The sequence below is a fragment of the Ruditapes philippinarum genome, unplaced genomic scaffold (assembly GCF_026571515.1).
Source record: "Ruditapes philippinarum isolate M1 unplaced genomic scaffold, ASM2657151v2 ctg1138_1_1_1_1, whole genome shotgun sequence".
Classification (NCBI taxonomy): domain Eukaryota; kingdom Metazoa; phylum Mollusca; class Bivalvia; order Venerida; family Veneridae; genus Ruditapes; species Ruditapes philippinarum.
In genome coordinates, this window is record NW_026856209.1 from 248,866 (window position 1) to 270,239 (window position 21,374).

General features: G+C 31.4%; 1 protein-coding gene across 1 annotated transcript in view; it reads right to left on the bottom strand.

The window, feature by feature from the left end:
• Nucleotides 1-4,068: 4,068 nt before the first annotated feature.
• LOC132745794 (centrobin-like) overlaps nt 4,069-21,374 on the bottom strand; it is a 46,206-nt gene continuing 28,900 nt past the window's right edge. The window contains exons 10-12 of the mRNA XM_060734773.1: nt 10,724-10,818; nt 9,520-9,729; nt 4,069-7,570 (exon numbers count right to left, since the gene is read on the bottom strand). Of these exons, the coding sequence (XP_060590756.1) occupies nt 7,492-7,570; nt 9,520-9,729; nt 10,724-10,818 (384 nt within the window). The 3' untranslated portion in view covers nt 4,069-7,491. The remainder of the gene's footprint in view (nt 7,571-9,519; nt 9,730-10,723; nt 10,819-21,374) is intronic.

The following is a 21,374-nucleotide window of genomic DNA, read 5'->3' on the forward strand; positions in this document are numbered from 1 at the left end:
CTCAGAACCTATTTACTATATACATGTAATATCAACAACATGGAGCCTGATTTTTTAATCTAGCACTGTTGCTAGAAGAGGTGGGGATAGCACTGTTGCTAGAAGAGGTGGGGATTTAACTTTCTTCGACAGCTGTTCTTTTGTTTTGTAGTAACTTCCCACACCCGCCATCTTGTTTTAAAAATAGTTCTTCAATATAGTCGTGGTCCGAAACTTTGCTTGTTCAACAAAATTTTTAAAACAACAACAACAACAACAATAAATAAATTCATATATCATTTGTAATAATAATGTAAAAGCAAAGCCTTAGAAGACGGACAGGGTAAAACGCAGACTTGATTAAAATGGCGACAACAAAAAACAAACACAGGACATTTTTTCATAACAATTTTATTAGTAATCAACTAAATTACTAAGTACTGTTAGATAAATCTTTAACAAAATATAGGCATTGCTATATAATTTCATTGTATGCGTAAATATCATATTATGGAAGGAATGTAGATTTTCTAAATGAAATCATAGGAAAACAACAACAAACAAAACTAAAAATATATTTTACTGTACCAAAAAAAGAGAAATAATTTTAAACCGGATGTGTACAGTCTGACAGGCACTATAAGCGTCTGCTTCACTTCAACCCCCTTCCCCCAAAAGTAATGGTCGGTCCCGAGTCCACATAATCGACAAGGTTAGGGCTAATACAACCATATACGTGTTATTATGTTCAATTCTTTTTTTGGAAATCTGCAGAATATATCCTTTTATAACAGAAGAATTATCACATATTCCACATTCTTATATCATTAATTTAAATCTTCAATTACCACGCTAAATAACTTAAATGGACTTCAAAAATATGTACTGACTGAAAAGGGAACTACGTTGACCATGATCAGAAGGTAGAGAATTACTTAATTATTGTTATTAAAGTAACCAATAATAAAATTTGTGAAATTCAAAAACGGCATAGCAATTACACAAATTCAAAAATGTAAGATCTAATGGACCTTTTAAATAATCATGCTGTTTTGTTCCCAAAACAAAATCCATTTTATATAAGTTTAGATTTCTTCCCATTTTCAAAGAAGAAATAATTCCCAGGTATATGTGATATGCAATTTACTGGCTTTGAAATACACATACATGTATATACATGTATCTAATCATAATTATATATAAAATATTATTTCACAACTACATTGTACACATGTATATGTAATTAAAGTGGATTGGCCCATAATAGAAGATTTGTAATACCATAAATAATTATGTTTATTTAGTATCATACATTATGAGTATATTGTATCATACATTACAACAAACCGGATAGAATATTACATGTATATAGATATTGTTGGTCAGTGTTAGATACATGATCCAATATCACATATCTATTTATAGCATAGAATAAAATGTTCTAGAAAAAACTATTATTTTTCCATTATATTACTGTTCATACTAAACCACTTATAACTCTTTCAACATTTTTTTCCAAGAAATATTTAATAAAAATACCCAAATAATACATTGCTCTTGTTTGTATCAATATCAGAAATTTTTATGGAAAATTTGCCCCATTGTAGACCAATCCACTTTAATGATACACAAAAACTAAAATACAAAAGAAAAATATCACAGAAAGAAAATTAATGTAAAATAAAATAAAGTACATACATTGTATATATTATAAAATGTAGATCATTAATTCGATCTCTAGGTCATATTAAATTTATAATTACAAAATTAACTTACCGGTAATTTACCTACAATTGGGGGAGATAATTTAAAGAAAAACGGTTTTAACTTCAAAAATCCTAGAATTTTTACGAAAAAAAAAAAAAAAGGAAATTTTATTAAATAATATTTTTACTTTTTGTCACATTTAATACACCATTTTATTTCTAAAAAAAAAATCTATTTTAATAAAACAGGCGTTATTTGTTTATGACTATTTTTACTGTCATACACCATACATGTATAATGCTCTATTGTATATACATGCAATACAAAGATAATTTTGTAGTTGAATAAATTCTCTACAAATGTTCAAAAGGTAAAAACACGATTGAGACAGACTGGGGAGATTTTTAAACATCATAATTATGCAAAATATGTATAAAAATCAAGTAAATTTCTTTCTTGAATAAAAATAAAATTTTGTAAATACATGTAAGTAATACTAGTTTTAGGCAAATATAAAAAAAAAACTATTTGTCTGGATTATAGGCTATTATAGTGTAAAGGACAATCTATTTGACTGGCTTATAGGCAAAAACATTGTAAAGAACTGTCTATTTTACTTAATTATAAGGCTATTATAGTGTAAAGGACGGTCTACTTGACTGAATTTTAGGCCAACATAATGTAAAGGAAGGCCTATTTTACTTGATTATAAGGCTATTATAGTGCAAAGGACGGCCTATCTGACGGGATTATAAGGCCAATATAATGTAAAGGACAGTCTATTTGACTGGATTTCAGGCCAAAACAATGTAAAGAACCGTCTATTTTACTTAATTACAAGCAATTATCATAGTATTGCAAGCAATCCATAAGTCCCCTACCGGTAAGAGCCCAAGCAACATTCTGAAGGGCCATTGGCCATTTACTTAGGTTCCTATTTTAAGTAAATTTGTTGAAAAAGTTCTTTAAAAGTGATCACAGGAAATAGTTTTTATGTACAGACAGACTGAAAGACACTCTAAAGTTATTTTTTAAACATCCCTGTTATCAAAATATAACATTTTTAAAATCCTATCATGATTGAAGAAGTTGGAGTAAAAATTACCAATTTCTCAAAAAAATGTCTAAGTTCAAAAGGGGCATAATTCTGGAAATAGTCTTGCTAGAGTATTGAACACTCACAAATGTTGAGTGACAATAAGAAACAATTTATATGAAGTTTGAAGTAGATACATTCAGAAAAAGAAGTTATTAAAAAAATCAATGTTTTTTTCATGAAAATTTCAAGTTCAAGGGAGGTAATTCTGATAAATTTTGTGCTAGAGTTGTAAACCTTATCACATATGATGTGGTTGATGACAAGCAACTTATATTTAAAGTTTGAAGAAAATACCTTAAGAAATAAAGAACTTAGAGTGAAAAAACTTAAAAACTAGAATCAGAAATCTTGAAATTCAGTCTATTTGTTGCCATAGCAAACAGAATTTTCAACATAGGAAGATAAGAAAAGGATGTGAATAATTTCCATACTGCCATCTACCCATATGTCAAGTTTCATAAACATATTTTCAGTACTTTTTGTGTTATCACTGGATTCAGGTTATGTGTAAAATTTGCCATATTTTCAGTCTATTTGTTGCCATAGCAACCAGAAGTTTCAACATAGGAAGAAAAGAAAAAGACGTGCATAATCTCCATACTGCCATCTATCCATATATCAAGTTTCATAAAAATATTTTCAGTACTTTTTGCGTTATCGCGGGATCCAGTTTATGTGTAAAATTTGTCATATTTTCAGTCTATTTGTTGCCATAGCAACCAGAATTTTCAACATAGGAAGAAAAGAAAAAGACGTGCATAATCTCCATACTGCCATCTATCCATATATCAAGTTTCATTAAAATATTTTCAGTACTTTTTGCGTTATCGCGGGATCCAGTTTTGTGGACGGACGGACTGACGGACGGACAGACGGACGGAGGGTAAACCTAAAGTCCCCTCCGGTAAACCGGTAGGGGACTAATAAGGCTATTATAGTGTAAAGGACGGTCTACTTGACTGAATTTTAGGCCAACATAATGTAAAGGAAGGCCTATTTTACTTGATTATAAGGCTATTATAGTGCAAAGGACGGCCTATCTGACGGGATTATAAGGCCAATATAATGTAAAGGACAGTCTATTTGACTGGATTTCAGGCCAAAACAATGTAAAGAACCGTCTATTTTACTTAATTATAAGGCTATTATAGTGTAAAGGACGGTCTACTTGACTGAATTTTAGGCCAACATAATGTAAAGGAAGGCCTATTTTACTTGATTATAAGGCTATTATAGTGCAAGGACGGCCTATCTGACGAGATTATAAGGCCAATATAAATGTAAAGGACAGTCTATTTGACTGGATTTCAGGCCAAAACAATGTAAAGAACCGTCTATTTTACTTAATTATAAGGCTATTATATTGTAAAGGATGGTCTACTTGACTGGATTTAAGGCCAATATAGTGTACAGGACAATCTATTTGACTGGATTATAGGGCAATATAATGTAAAGGATGGTCTATTTGACTGGATTTCAGGCCAATACTTTGAAGGACGGTCTGTATGAACTGATGAAAAAAAGAAAAAAACGAAGAAAATTTCAAAGAATTTTGAAATAAATAAAAAATATCACACACAAATGGAGACATTAAGAATGAGTAGCACATATAGCGTAAGAATTTGTAATAAATATGTCCGACACCAAAAGTACAGAATATATTATATTAAATATAATATAATATATTAAATGAGAATACAATTTAAATATCACCTTAAGGTCATGGTTTAAAGTATAAATATTTATAATGTACATTCAATAAAATAACTAAATTTGTCATTTTGAATTTAAAAAGAAAAAAGAAAAAGAAAATTACAATTTTTGTCAAAATAATATACACTGTATAAAAAAATGTTAGTTGTGGTTTCAAGGTTTTTCATATTATCAGTTAGAAACCAAACAGATCTATGTTTAGATTGTAACACTATACAGAGGTCAAGTCAATAATTATTTTTTTCAAAAATATCTTCAAACATGTACAACTTATATCACTTTCAATGCTTTTTAATAATAATAAAATCAAGTAAAAGAAAATCAATAAAAAAAAATCTTGCAACATTATGAAATAACATTACTTAGCATAAAAAGATCATCACAAAAAGCACAATAATTGAGATTAGGGTCATAACAGTTTACAAGAGAAAATGCACAGAACACAAGACAAAAAAAAAAAAAAAAAAAAAAAAAAAGAACACAGACCAACTAGACAGTGTAGTGCTTAAAATATATAGACAGTTGAAGACAATACAGTTTCACATTTTTTCCCGACAAAGAGTTTGTTTAATGGAACACAATGTAATAATTTGAATAATTATATACCTGTAGTACATATTCATTAATATATATGCACAACATTTCCCTATATGCACAACATTTTCCCTATTACATACAAGATATAGATCAGTTAGCAAAGAAAAAAAAACAGTAAAGAAAATCCCCAACAAATTTTATAGAAATTTGTGAATAAACAAATGTAATTACAGAGATAAAGTAACTTATCAGCTGCATATAAACTTAAGATTAATATCATAATTAATATTATGAAAAATATGGTGCACACATTTTCTTAGAGATGCATAGATTCCAGTAATTCGAACCAATATAGTTGCCCCTTACGATCACTAAGGCTTAGACAGTGGCTGAAATTCTTATGCTTAAACCCGTAAAGGCAACCCTTCAGACACAAGCGGCAAGTATATGGAAGTTAACTTGAGAAAAGTTTACGTAAGTAACAAGCTTTTGCCATAATTCAACTTAAAAATATTACACAATTACAACCAAATGTTTACACTATCACAGTCAAATATAATCTATAAATAGAATAAATACATTACATGCACTTAACATCTAAAAGAGAAAAAGAAAAATTGCAAACAGTCAGGTTGTTCAAATGTGTAAAAGTAATAACACAATTATTTACATTGTATATAAATTTTGTACATTCTTGTACATTACATATAAATGTAATTGTAACAAATGTGCATTTTTTTAATTGCTATACATTGGAAGTAAAAGTAATCGATTACAAAAATCATTTCACCAAGGAATATATGACTACCAGTTCATAAGTTCATCTATCCCAGAAGAAAAATAATGGTAATTGAATATGAAAATTATTCATTTTGACTCATAAATGGTACATAAAAGTAGTCAATACATATATATCCACATGAGATATGTAAATGTACCATATCACTTACAAGAGTAATAATGTAAAGTAATTGTCATGATCAAATTACAATTGCAAAGTAATCCCTTTACCTAAACTGATAAACAGCATTTACAAAAGCTTAATTCCCATAAATCAACTTTTTCCCTTCTAGTAAGCAAAAAATATATGTAATTGCAATTTATTACAAAATAAATCAAGTTTTTTTTCTTCTTCTATAGCAATAGTAATAAGATACAAGAAAATTAATGTATTACATAAAAACAGAGAGAAATATATAATATGGCTACTGTTATATAATTGGTTAGTATTGCATATATTGCACGAGATATGTATAATGTCTACAAAATGCTGACTTCACGAATGAGAAAACATGATTATCTTAATGAATTTATAAATATATTTGGTTAAATGTTATTGATAAACATAACTGTAATGGATAATTGATAAACATAACTGTAATGGATATACTTAATTGCTTAAATGTAATTGATAAACATAAATTGGCTAAAGGTGATGGACAATCATAATTGCTTCAATGTAATTGATAAACATAACTGTAATGGATAAACACAATTGCTTTCATATAATTGATAAACATAAAATGGCTATAGGTGATGGATAAACATAATTGTTTTAATGTAACTGATAAACATAATTGGTTGAATGTAATGGAGAATGTAAATGGCTAAATGTAGTGGATAAAGTACCATTTTATACTAATGCACCTAAACATGGCAAGTACTGGAAGCATTCCTTACTAATTTTTTCATTACAATCATTAAGGCCTCTAGTTATAAAAGTAAAAAACAATTTACAAAAAATTAAAATGCCCACATTTTTATGTAAATGTTTTAATGCATATAATGAACAGTGATTGAAATAATGATTTGAAATTACACTATGCAATTACACTATTAAATTACACTATGAAATTAATTATGTTCGTCATTTGATTAAGAACTTAACTAATCCGAATCATATTTTAATTTTTCTATTCTCCTAAAGTTCAAAATCATCAATTCAAATATAGTGATAGAATTTGTTCTCCTATTCATTCATTAATTGGGGATTTTTATCTACCTGAACTTTTCATTTACGCAACCACTGATGATCATGAATATAAATGCAAATTAGGCCAAAGATAAATATACAAATGTTTTACTGCAGCGCATCTATTAGGCTGCAGTATTTTTATACATTCATTTATCACACACCTGTACCGAGATATTTAGCCATGTAACACCCCATGTGTGTAATGCTGAAGGAAAACATTTAGTTGTGTAATACCAAAATGTACTGTCAGGGCAATATTTCATAAAAGAAACTCTGAACTTTTGTATATTTTGGTAGAAGGAGGAAAATATTTAGAAGAATAAGACTTTAAGTATAAAAAGAATGAAGAGGGAAAACATTTAGCAAAATAATGACAAGTATGTTTAAAACATAGAGAGGAAAAAAAATTGGTAGTGTAGGGCCCATCATAACTACAACAACAACAACAACAAGAGCAGCGGCAGCAGCAGACGTCAGGTTTTCAATGTTGAGCATCATCTAACTGTTCATCAGCCAGTTTGTTCAGCTTTCTTTTGAGAACATCAGTAAGTCTCCGGAGTCTGGAAATAGTGAGATTGTAAAGATGCATTATTGTTTAAAATAATATAAATAAAATGCTCAATTAATGCAACAAAAGTAAACAAACTTATATCCTACTCATCTTACTTGCAAGTGACATAACACAATCTTTTTAAAACCAAATATTTCAATTTTTCAAGGTCAATGGTCAAGGTTACAAGTCACATTGCAGTAATGTTTTGTAACATTCTAGTTTAACTGGTGGTTGAAGACCAACATTAAGTACCACTTTGTGGAATTTTTCAGAAACCATATTTCTGAGACATAACTGAATATTTCAATCCAATGAGAGAATTCAAAACCCAAAACAGATTTAAACTTGGAAATGTGAACAGAACCTTTAGTCATTTATGTCTTTTAACTAGAACCACAAGAACCGGTTGAACCGGGTGATGCTCCCCGAGAAGGTGCTGGACACAGGAAAGTATAAAAAAAATGAACAAAGGGCAAAAACTCCAAAATTAGGCAAAGCGGAGTTATGTTTTTTTGCACTGCACTTCTATTCAATGAGATCTATCTATCTATAAAGTTTCCTGATGATATCAGAGTTATGTCCCGGGTAAAGTGTAAAAATGAACAAAGGGCAATAACTCCATAATTAGACCAGGCTTTGTTTAGGTTCTTTAAGCATTGCAATTCTATCCAATTATATCTAGCTACCTACAAAGTTTCATGTTGATATCTCTAATAGTTTTTAAGTATTGTCCAGGACAAAAGTCAAAAAGTAAAAATAAACAAAGGGCAATTACTTCAAAATAAGGCAAGGCAGAGTAATGATTCTTAAGCACTGCACTTCAACCCAATGAGACCTATCTATCTACAAAGTTTCATGTTGATATCTCTTATAATTTTAGAGTTATGTCCCAGACAAAGTCAAAGTGTCAAAATGAATAAAGGGCAATAACTCCAAAAGTAGGCAAGGTAGAGTTACGGTTCTTGTCCACTGCACACCTACTCAATGAGATCTATCTATCTACAAAGTTTCATGTTGATACCTCTTAAACTTTTAGAGTTATGTCCCGGACAAAGTTCAAAGTGTAAAATAAACAAAGGGGGATAATTCAAAAATAAGGCAAGGCAGAGTTACGGTTCTTGTGCACTGCACACCTACTCAATGAGATCTATCTAACTACAAAGTTTCATGTTGATACCTCTTATACTTTTAGAGTTATGTCATGGACAAATTTCAAAGTGTAAAATAAACAAAGGGGGATAATTCAAAAATAAGGCAAGGCAGAGTTACGGTTCTTGTGCACTGCACACCTACTCAATGAGATCTATCTACCTACAAAGTTTCATGTTGATACCTCTTATACTTTTAGAGTTATGTCCCGGACAAAGTTCAAAGTGTAAAATAAACAAAGGGGGGTAATTCCAAAATTAGGCAAGGCAGAGTTACGGTTCTTGTGCACTGCACACCTACTCAATGAGATCTATCTATCTACAAAGTTTCATGTTGATACCTCTTATACTTTTAGAGTTATGTCCCGGACAAATTTCAAAGTGTAAAATAAACAAAGGGGGATAATTCAAAAATAAGGCAAGGCAGAGTTACGGTTCTTGTGCACTGCACACCTACTCAATGAGATCTATCTACCTACAAAGTTTCATGTTGATACCTCTTGTTGTTTCAAAGTTATGTCCCGGACAAAAAAGGGGACGGACGGACGGACGGACGGACAAGGCGGCGACTATATGCTCCCCCGAAATTTTTTCGGGGAGCATAAAAAGAGAGCAGCCTTTGCCACCAGTATAGAGCTAGGTCAGTCTGCAGCTCAATTTTTGTATTTTGATATTGAAATCCTTTTAACTTTGAATGGACTGTTTCAAATTCAAAGCAGGACAGATTCATTATAGAAATTTATTAATTTAAGGGTGAAATGACTTGGTCATGGAGACATGGGGAAAAATATATGTAAGTATAGAATACCTTTCTTTGTCAAGTGACACAGACTCCAGAGCTTGCTCTAACTGTCTCTTGTCAATTGTTGTACGTCGAAGTTCTGAGGCGAGGCGGCCATTTTCTTTCTGTACTGCCTGCAGCTCTTGTTTCATAGCTCTCAGCTCGTCCTGGTCGGAGACGACGGTGTTATTGGGCGACTTGTTGTGGGTGTTTTCAACGGTGAGGGACTTGTGCAAGCTGAAATGGAAAATTATTCAACCTTCAGGGCCGGCAAAATCTGGTTTTGACTTACTTGTCCATTTTTATCTGAAATTTTTCTTAACTTGTCAGTATTATATTTATATACATGTCTTTAATTCTTGAAAATGTCCACTTGTATGTACAGGCTATAGGACAACCTGGGCAATACAGACAATTTATTTTGCTGCCACTGGGCTATCTAATATTGTTTTTACAAGATAAAGGTTTTTACAATATATTAAATGAAATTTTTTTAGATTGTTCTTTTGTTGTTATAAAGACATTATAAAGAAATAAATGCACATGATCTTTTCAAGATAGAACTAAAAATTCTTATGATGATTTTCTACTTTATCAAATAATGTACATGTAACAAACTATACATTAATATTTCATGTCCGTCAAATGACTAAAATTCAAGTACAAAAAAAAAATCCTCATAAATATGAAAAATCTATTATAGTTGTTTTTAAATGCACATTATGCCTCAGTCAAATCAATAATTTCTAACTTATTCAGAAAGGTGAAACAAGTGTGTTCATAATGTTTAAAATATTTAGGTATTTAAAGCATCTTAGATGTTAAACAACTGAAAAAAGTAATGCTGACAAGCAGTGTGTCATAAAGGTAGCATTATGTAACAAAGTGGTATTTTTGACTTCCATACAAAATACTAAATCATTACATTGTATTAATATACAAATTGCCAAAGAACAAAAACAATTTATCAATATTACCAATATATAACTTGTTGAAAACTTTTTTAAGATACAAAATATAAGAAAGTTTCTGAGAAATAAAAATGATAGCATTTTGGGGGCTTATATATTATAGTGGACCTTAAATATATAACTTGCTTACTTTTGTAATTGCATGCTGCGTTCATTGAACGACGCCTTTCCTTGATGATCTTGTTTATCATATTTTTACAATACAAAATGAAGTACAGCCAGAACAAAATATTAACTTATGATTGGTAACTATAACTTACCTGTAGCAAATACGTAACGTCTGAATTTCGTCGTCAAGTTGTTTGGATTTGGCAACTGCCATGTCCCTTTCTTGTTGAACTGTGGCGAGTTTGGCCTAAAATTACAAACAAAAAACCGACATGATCATTAAGATACAAAATAATTAGTATTGTGAAGAACAAAAGAGAGGTAAAATGAATGTCTTCTTTATAGTTTGTGTTTTCTAGCTTGCATTGACTCTGTTTGCGACTGTTTAAACCTTTACAAAAATGTTGGAGGAAGACCTATGATCCTGCTCTTTTTTTATTATTTGACGAGCAAGCAGAAATCAGAGAACCTTATTAAAGTAATTATAATGAATACCTTCATGAAATGAAAAAGTTGCACATTTCTGGACTATAAAATATGTAAATTGGACAGAGTGGTTTGATAAGTAACATTATACCATATGTACAGCATTGAAAATGTCCTGAAAATGAAACAGTATGACATAGATTAAATGGTTTTTGTTTGTTTAGTATTGTTTGGTTTTATGGCGCACCAACACAGTGTAGGTCATAATTATGACACCAAAACTGGAAAGATGATTTTGGCTAACCTGAGGTGTTACAAACTTTAAGCAACACAAGGTGTCAAAACCACCTCACCTGCTGAAGCTAAGAGATGCACTAAGTCAAATAATCCCAACCCAATTTAGTTGCCTCTTATTATCAAGCAGGGTCAAACGGTGGCTGCAATTCTGATGCCTCAAACCTGTAAAGGCAAACCCTCAGCTAAAAGGGAAAATTGATGGTACAATGATGTTTTCTACTTGACATATTCAAATTATGCTCCTTTTAAAAAGTCATTTATTATACTGGTATATGCTTAAAATTAATAAAAATCCACAAAAATCTGGCAAAATCAAATCTTTCAAAATATATGTCTTGAAATAAGCCTTCGCCCCTATATGATAAATACAATATTTCTTTCACTATAGATGAAATCTAGGGGGATTGTACAACTTTCATTTTACTGACACTAAATCAGTAAACTTGTCACAATCTTCTATCATTTCATATCAAGTAAATCTCATTTAAACTCATTCTTTAATCAAAGGATTTTCATTTCTTTAATTATTTTCTTTTCACTAACAGATCTTACTTTGTATTTAGACTATTATAACCAAGCTATTGTAGGATGTTTAGAATAGTAAACATTGGTCCAATATTGGCCTTAACAAATTATTGTAGGATGTTTAGAATAGTAAACATTGGTCCAATATTGGCCTTACCAAGCTATCGAGGGATATTTTAGAATAGTAAACATTGGTCCAATATTGGCCTTACCAGGCTATCGAAGGATATTTTAGAATAATAAACATTCAGGTCCAATATTGGCATTACCAAGCTATCGAAAGATATTTTAGAATAGTAAACATTGGTCCAATTTTGGCCTTACTAAGCTATTGTAGGATGTTTAGAATAGTAAACATTGCTCCAATATTGGCTTGACCAAGCTATTGCAGGATGTTTAGAATTGTAAATATTGGTCCACTATTGGCCTTACATTGGTCTTGGGTGTCAACCTAACTAAAAATCCTTTAAATGTGTATCTTTTAAGCTAATAAAGGTAGTTGTTTCAGCTCAGATGACCCCTATACATATATGTATACACTTTATAAACTTAAAGAACAAATCGCCAGTCTAAAAAATAACCAAACCTGTGACCCTCGCCCCTCGCAGTCATTTTCCTTGTGCTTGGGATTTGAGCCTTATATTGCTGTGAAGAATTACCTCCAAAGTAATAAAACCTACTGACTGGGTACTTGTATCACTACTTCATTTTAGTTATGATGTAGGGTTCATTTTAACCCTGTTTATGCTTAAGTAACAGGTTACAAGATTTCTCATCTACATCAAAGAATATGGTGGAAATAAATATGCAAAAATTAACCATATCAACCCAAATTTGGGCAATGGACATGTCCAGTTTTGGATTGAGTGAGGATAGAGGACTAAAGGACCAAAAGGCTGAAATTAAGTAGAATTAGAATTAAGAATTTGAACAATGGACTGGAGTTGTGCAAAATAGACAAGTGTAACTTTTGTGCTTACGTCACATGTATAAAAATATATTTTTACACAGATAAGCAATGACAGAATTTCATTCTGGAGACAAGATTTTTTCTTGTAGTGTGGGCAAATCTAATTGCTTTTCAAGTGTTTTTACTGGCTTCAAAATGAGCACTTATTACTACTACCTGAGCAATTATTCATGTACCTTGAAACAAGAAAAAAAAAGTAAAGAAAAATTGTTTTGAAAATATAAAAACTGCGTGTCAAACTAAGCCCGAAACCTCATAAGGGTACAAACTTTCCCTCAAAAAACTCGCCAAAAGGGGGAAGTAAAAACCATCTATGTTGACAAGAGTCTTATAGTTTGAAAAGTTTGTAAATATTTCCTTAGTGCTGAATACACAAATATATCACTATTTAATTTGGCTAACAAACAAACTAACAAGATACATAGCTGATAAGAAGAGATTGGGGGAAAATTGTCATGATATGTTACAAATTTGACAGCTGTCAAATAATCAACTGCGAGTGATCCGAACTTGAAAGATGACAAAGTTCTATCTCTGCTTGTCCTCAGCAAGACATTAAGTTATTTTTAGAAACAAAGTTTTGGTGATGTACATGTATATATGATTTGATTATTATATATGGAGATATATAAGGGGGAGAGGTTAGTGACCTCTGTGAATCATGTGCTTGCTCCTCAATCGTTTGCCCGTAGTGGGTTCATAGTACAGGCTATAGTTGTCATAACAACCTTTTTTCATATGACATCAGTACATATTAGTCTTAAAATAAAAAGACTAGGAAAGACTAAAAATCTTTTTGTTGTTTTTTTCTGTCTGCAAGTAACTGCCAACTTCTCCACAAATATCATTTGACAAAATTGCTTTTTTATTCACAATAGTCATATTATAGACACAAAAATTAAATTAAAAGTTGATTAATTCTAAAAAACAGACACCAATGTATAAAGACCACCTTTAATAGTAAGTAAAAAACAACAATAATAAATTGTAGACAAGAGTTTAAATTTACACAGGATTTTCTCATTCTAATAATAATCAAGGGCAGGTTGCAAAACAGTTGTTACTCATTCTCTATGTCATCCGTTATCCTCGATAACCCATGCATACTGGCATAACATATACGTTCAGTGGGGTGAATCAGTACTCATGGGTTCTGATGAAGTAATGCCATAATCTGCACGAATATTATCTTCATGAATTAAAGGAATCATTGAAAGGTAGCCCAAATGATAAAGAATATCTTATGATGCCTGTCTGTATCAGAAAATGCCTGTGTTAAAATTGAAATACTGAATGTACATAATTTATACTTTGGGCTTTTGTCCAAATATTTTATTCACACTAGATGTATTTATATTCTTGCCTGAACTATAACTAGAATATACGAACCGTCTTAAATTACTTCGTCTTGTCTTTAACAAAGTACAAATTGAATTTATGATTTTAATTCGATGACAAAAAACCCCAAAAAACAAGAAAAAAAAACAGGGTGTAACAGTGAGAATGTAGAGAAATTGCCAAGGTAATCTGTGTGATTTAATGCATTGTAAATCCCACCATGAAACGACTTTATTTTTCAATTTCGTTGTCCCCAGTCGCTAGTAAATCTGACTCCTGGAGTACAATCAATCAGGTTTCAAGTTGACCGAGTGATGTAAGATTTCAAGTGGCCAGATAATGGACCAAATATTGAATATTATCTAACAAATTTATGAGGGCCCTCCATGATATAAACTTCATAAGGCCACAATTAAAAATTCTTGTGTTTCCAGTCCCAGCTGTTATTTGTTTTTTGTTTCTTTTATGAAAACCAATCGAATTATTGGACATAAAATGTAGAATATATAAACTATATTATATAAACATAACACTATTTTGTAATATTGCACATAAAACCTGTTCAAACCTTATTCATTTTCGTTTAAATATTGATGAAAGCTAAAATCATTATATTTAATTTACTTGCGAGTTTTTGCCCAGTAGACTAAACCATCACAAATTGATTACATGGCTGAAATATAAACGCATCAAAATGTTTCTATTTACATTAAATGATGTAAATAAAACAAGTTTTGAAAATTGTAAGAGCGTAATCTCAGGATTTATAGTAAGGTCACTAATCAATGCAAATGGTTTGTATATTTTCTGTATATTGTATATTTGTATTATATATTTGTATACATCTGTATCTTATTGTTGGCAAAGTAATTATTTAATTTCCCTTGGCAAATACCTTATTTTAATTAATAATCATTATGGACACTTTCAATTTAAAGGCAGGCTAGTTCCTTATAATAAATTTTAGTATGCGAGTATTAAAGGGACTTAACCCTGTCTGAACTGAATTTTAAAAAGTTAATTAAAGGAAAGGGGAACCTTGAATGTTAAAGTATTAAAAAAGGACTTTAACCTGCCTGAACTGAAGTGGTTAAGACTAAGCCTGCAGCATAACATGTATAAAAAAATTTCCTTTAACTATTAGATTCTTACTCCAACTTACATTAAAAGGGCAGGTAAAGTGTACCGCTTTAACCGTTTCAGTAAGTTAAGTTCTTAATTAGGTCAGACAAACCTATTTTTCAACTTAACACCCCTCAAATCGGTAAAGGTCACTTACCAAAATTAAAGTCAGACAAGTCTGTTTAAGAAATTAAGCAGACAAGTGCAGGCATTTAAGGAATATAGATATTATTAAATACTGTAAAATCACAAGAAACATTGAATATTTTCATAAAGCCTTGACATACCTGGTACAAAAATCTTTATCAACCCTAGCAAAGTCCGTTAAAGTAACTGAACTTCAATCTGTACTATCAGGTCGTAATCTATGTGACATTTCATAAAGTCTAAAACAAATACAGGTGTACATGTCCGTCCCTCTCGTCTCCCAGGTAACGTAAATGGCCATCCTTAACTGACCAATGAGCATTGAGTGTTTTAGAGACATTCAGATTAGGTTTTCATCCAATTTTCCAGAGAAACAGATGGTATATAGAAGAATCTGATGAATTTTTGTCAATCATGACTTAAATAAGACAAAAACAATAACATAACATTCATTCCTTTATTGTCACACATCAAAGCTGTGGGTAAATCTCATTTATTAATGTACAAAAGGTTATTTGTTCAAAAAACCTTAAACTCAGTATGCAGAGTTAATATACAATGTATTCTTAAACCATAATGAATGTGTTTTCATGAATAGCCAAGGGAAATAAACTACTCTAAAATGACAGTTTGAAGTTAAGATCTTGAGTTTTCTATATTAACAGATGAAATACAACTTCTTTATTTAATTGTCTTTTTATTTTGGGCTTGGTTTAGGTGACACAATTCATCCTTCATTTCAAGCCAAACTTTTTTTTATTATGTCCAGTTTAGGTCACAGCATCCTTTATTTCATGTCAAACATTCTGTTATGTCTGATTTAAGCCACAGTATCATTTAGTTCATGTCAAACTTTTTATTATGTCTGATTTATGTTATGTAGCATCCTTTATATCGTGTCTTTTAACTTTTAATCATGTTTGGTTTACGTTACAGCATCCTTTATTTCATATCAAACATTTATTATGTCTGGTTTCGGTCACAGCATCCTTTATTTCATATGGTAAGCTTTGTCTAATGTTTTAGATTTTAAGTCACAGAATTTTTTCCCCATAATTACAAAACATTTTTTCAATCCCTCCTATGGTACTTTTTTTCTTCAAAACTCCAAAATCAAATAGCCACAACCGGCCTTTCCCGCAATTTTTATCCAAACCATTATTTATATTCTTTAATATAATTATATGTAAATAGTGAAAGCCAATCAAATCTTTCATTCTTCTCCTTTATTTCCAGTGTTGATACATTAAGTACAAAGTCAACATGTGTGTAAAAAAAAAACTACTATGAGGACAATTTTACTACAAAAGTAAACAAGAGAATGTGTGCCTGTTTTAAATATTTGATAAATTGACATAAATACAAATAGTACTATCTCTAAATTATAACAACAATGAGCTGTTGGAGTGATCATCAGAAGTTGAATTAGAGAACTGAATAAATTTACCCAAGATCCTATGCATATAGGACCAAGATAACCCTAATGTTTACATATTTGTTGATATTTCACGATGTTACGACTTCTATTTTCATTCTTAAAAAAAACCCTCATAACCAAATCAATGGCAAATGTTACGAAGCTTTAAAAAATCTGTTAAAAACACAAATATTTTTTCTGCGTTGTCTGAAAAATGACCACCCTGTTTAAGCCTTTCGTGAATACCTAATTAATCTGTAATTTTAGCCGAAAAATTCACATAGACATATTTAAACTGTCATAATTTGGTGTTGACATACGATGTTTGATTTTAAGATGTATTCACAACTCGAACCCTATGTAAATTTACACAGCTAGAATGATGGCCTAATAAAAATCAACACTCCTCGATTTTGCACGGATAAATCTTCAAATAGCCTTCAAAACAGAGACAAACAATCTCTATTGACGGCAATAATTGTTCCCAATTACAACAAACCTTTCAAAAATCGTACCTTAATTAATGCAGAACCCTATTCCGTTAATGCGTGTTTGTTTGCTTATGGATAGAAACGAAAAGTGGCTAAACATCGTCTTTTGTCGAAAAGCTCGGCAAAACTTCACTTTCGGAAAAAACAAATATTTAAACATTGATGTAAGACTTATAGACCCTTGAAAGCTCTAGGCAGAACATGCTTCACGATGTCGGACAGGATTTTCACAAGGTTTTTAATCTCTAAAACAAATACATTTATACAAGACACTTTTGTCGTCTCATTAAAATTTGAATTTTTATATACGTGTAATAACTTATATAAATCTATTTGGAAACCCTCTGATTTTATTTTCATAAATCTTTTTTCCCAGCATTTTAAACAAACATCGAAGCACTTTAACGGTATATCATCACTCTTCAAGACTTCAATACAATGGTTCTAGATTAAACTGTTCATACAATGGTCTCTATTACAATCCATTCACAAGTTTCTGCATGAACTTTTAACTTATTTCCACAAAATCAGTCTGTGCATGAAAAAAGGATCTGAATGTGCATGAAAAACAAAGAGCAAATTTCAGCACCAATTTTATAAATGCATTTTCTTCCTTTGCATAAATATACTAAAAGAACAAAAATATCCTTTGGCAAAACATATACATGTAGCATATTCCAAGGCTTTTAGCTAGTATGCAATTCCGCGAAAGATTAAAAGCTTTACCAATATAAATCCAACAATAATTTTTTTGGTTTGGTTTTATGTTGCACCAACACAGTATATGTCATATGGTGACTTTCTAGTTTTACTGATGAAGGAAGACCTCAGGTACCCTTCAGTGCAGTTTCAGGCACAAACAGGCACCTGAGTAGAACCACAAACATTCCATAGGCTAGCTGGATATCCTCCTCACATGAAAGAATCCAAAGTCCATATAGGGACTTGAACTCACACCAGTGAGGGGCAAGTCACTGGTTTGAAGTCAATGACCGTAACCGCTTGGCCATGGACATCCCCTAAATCCAACAATACAATCTGAAGATAATTCTGCCTCAGTAACAAAAAAATATAATTTTCTCCTTTATAATAATAAGGGGCAAATACACATGTATGAGTATTATAACATTTAAATAATGGTTTTAGAGCATTGTTAGGTAAGATGTTTATCCCCTGAAGAAAGGAGCGCTGAGTGTGAAATTATTTGTTATAAAAGTCAAGCAACATAATATTTTGACTTTGATACAAAAAACTAATTCACTATAACTCTACTACATTGTAATTGCTATGCTAACATAAAATTTCAGATGAATAAATCAACTATTTCGCCACTGTATTTTTACCCCATTTCTGATTAAGTTAGCACTTTTTTGTATTGTTTTACAAGTGATTGGTTATATAAGCGGATATTAAGTGTCTATGAGTATCCTTCATTAACTATATTTGAGCCGCGTCACGACAAAACCAACATAATGACTTTGCGACCAGCATGGATCCAGACCAGCCTGCGCATCCGCGCAGTCTGATCAGGATCCATGCTGTTCGCTATCAGTTTCTTTACTTGTTATAGGGTCTGTAAGCGAACAGCATGGATCCTGATCAGACTGCGCGGATGCGCAGGCTAGTCTGGATCAATGCTGGTCGCAAAAGCATTATGTTGGTTTTGTCATGACGCGGCTCATTTGTACGTTTTAAAATAATTCTTAAACTTTCATGAAGAAAAAACCCCCACACCATCATGATCTGAATGTATGACACTACAACAAGAAATACATGAACATATTGAAAACTCCCTCGCCAAATCATGAACAATCCTATAAATATGTTGAACTAGTGTTAACTTAAGATCTACGCACACATTCAATAAGATATCTAAAAGTGACGCATAAATGCATAACACACTACTAAATGCTATACTTCAACCATCATAAATTATCATCATATCAGCTGCCGCTAATTTCTACAATTTTAACCAAATTCCGCCCAATTATCTGGCAAAGTGCATACACTCCAACACCTCTAATAAATAAATCTGCAGAAAAAATCATTGGCGACATTAGTTCATATCTTATTGAATTGCACTAAAATATTTAATGGCATATATAAATCTTGTTGCCACCACATCTGTTACTATAATTGGTTTAACTGACGTAACTTGTTGGAACTGGACAAGATAAGCCTTTGGTAACACTGAATATAGCCAGGCCAGCCTGGGCGTCTGTGCAGTTTGACCAGGCTCTATACTATTGGTATTACTTTATCTTTTATTTTTTAATTTGAAATCACTAAAAGTTTGAATTGACTTATCAAAATTCAAAACTGATCAAATCTATTACACATATTGAGCAGTTTTTTTAAAGGAACTCAAATGAGGTCAAAAAGCCTAACATAAAATTTGAATATATTATACAGATCTGCTTGGGCACTTTAAACAAATAGATATGCATAATATAATTAAGAAATATACTCAGAAATAAATTGTAAATTGTATTTTTGTGCTCATTTCAGCCCGATTTGTGTAAAAAGCTTCATCAGCATGATTTGTGTGTAAAGCATTGCAACACTTTTCAATTTCAGATCATTTTCAAAGTAAAATTCTTATTCTTGAAAAACGGAGTGAGCAAATGATCTGAATTTTTGCAAAAGTTATTGGTCTACTGGTCGGGGACCATCAACCGGACACTTTTTGAACATTTTTCCGTACAGATTTCATAATTTTTAACCTAGAGACCTAAGAATTTGAAACAGTTCAGCTAGGTTCTTCTCCTAACTAACAAACTAGTTTGTCTATTTCTGATTGTATTGACACTTATATCTGAGGCTCGAAAAGGGGGGTATAAAAATTACCTAAAATGTCTTCACTACAGTACCATGTGTCCGGACATATATGTACATGATGTGATTTAATTCAGATAAAAGCTTGGGTGTTTTAATTTTTGATTTTTAACATGTTATACAATATTTCAGCAACAAATGCTGAAGTTTTGGATATTCTATTGTTTACTTTGCAAATGATTATAGTTGGTATATGAGGTCAGGCATTGCTTTCTTGACCCCCAAATTTCAACGTCAACATTCTTGAAATAGACATTAAAATATTACCATTTACGGAGGTTGAAATAAATTTATTTACTTAATTTTAGAAGAAACATGCATTTATTGTTGATAAAAAGTAACTGACAACCACTGAACAAAGAAAATACTAAATTTAGCATTTTCTGAGCCGTCCGGTTTTGGTGGTTGTCCGGTTTTGTTGGTCCCCAACCAGTAGACTTACTTCAAACAAACAATAGTCTAAAAAAATTATTTCCAGTTATGTCATGTCCGAAAACCCTCAGTGGAGTCCCTTTAAAGGTTAGACCAATACCATTGCTAAAGAATTAAGTTATAAAGCCATAGCCCTTAAACGCCATTATGTGCTCATCTCACATCAGATTCTAATACATTTAAAAAGTAAGTAACCTCAATATTAAAAAAATTATACAATGTGAGGCTCCCTTCCATGTCGCGAGACTAAGGAATTGTCACCATTTGCCACCATGTGCATATGTACAAATCAAAATTGAACCGTTTAAACAATCAGTCAGAACAGACTGAAATCCAATGAGAGCAATGGCCTAGTAGTTTAGGTGTCTGCCTCTCGACCAATGGTTCATGGGTTCGAGACCTTCTCAGGTCACGACTGGTTAGTTCCTCTGGTTAGTTCCAGGAAGCAGACTCGAAAGTGATTAACATAAGTTGCAAGAACTTGTTTCGCAATTGAGCTTAAATAAATATGCTTTATTCTGAACATTTCATTTCCTGAAAGCTCTTAAAATCTAACAGGTACCGTACAAAATAAATTAAAATCAAAACTTGACTCATTCCTCCTACATGAATCCTTGGTCTTATTCTAATGCCTTTTTCACAAGGAAGTGTCTTCAGTGAATATTTTCGAAATATCACAAAACACTCGTGCATGATGTGCGTTACTCACCGTGACAGTGGTTCTGGGGGTGGACTTGGTGCAAATCTTATATTAATTTCTTCAGTCTAGACAAAGATCAAATCCAAAATAATTTTGTAATGGT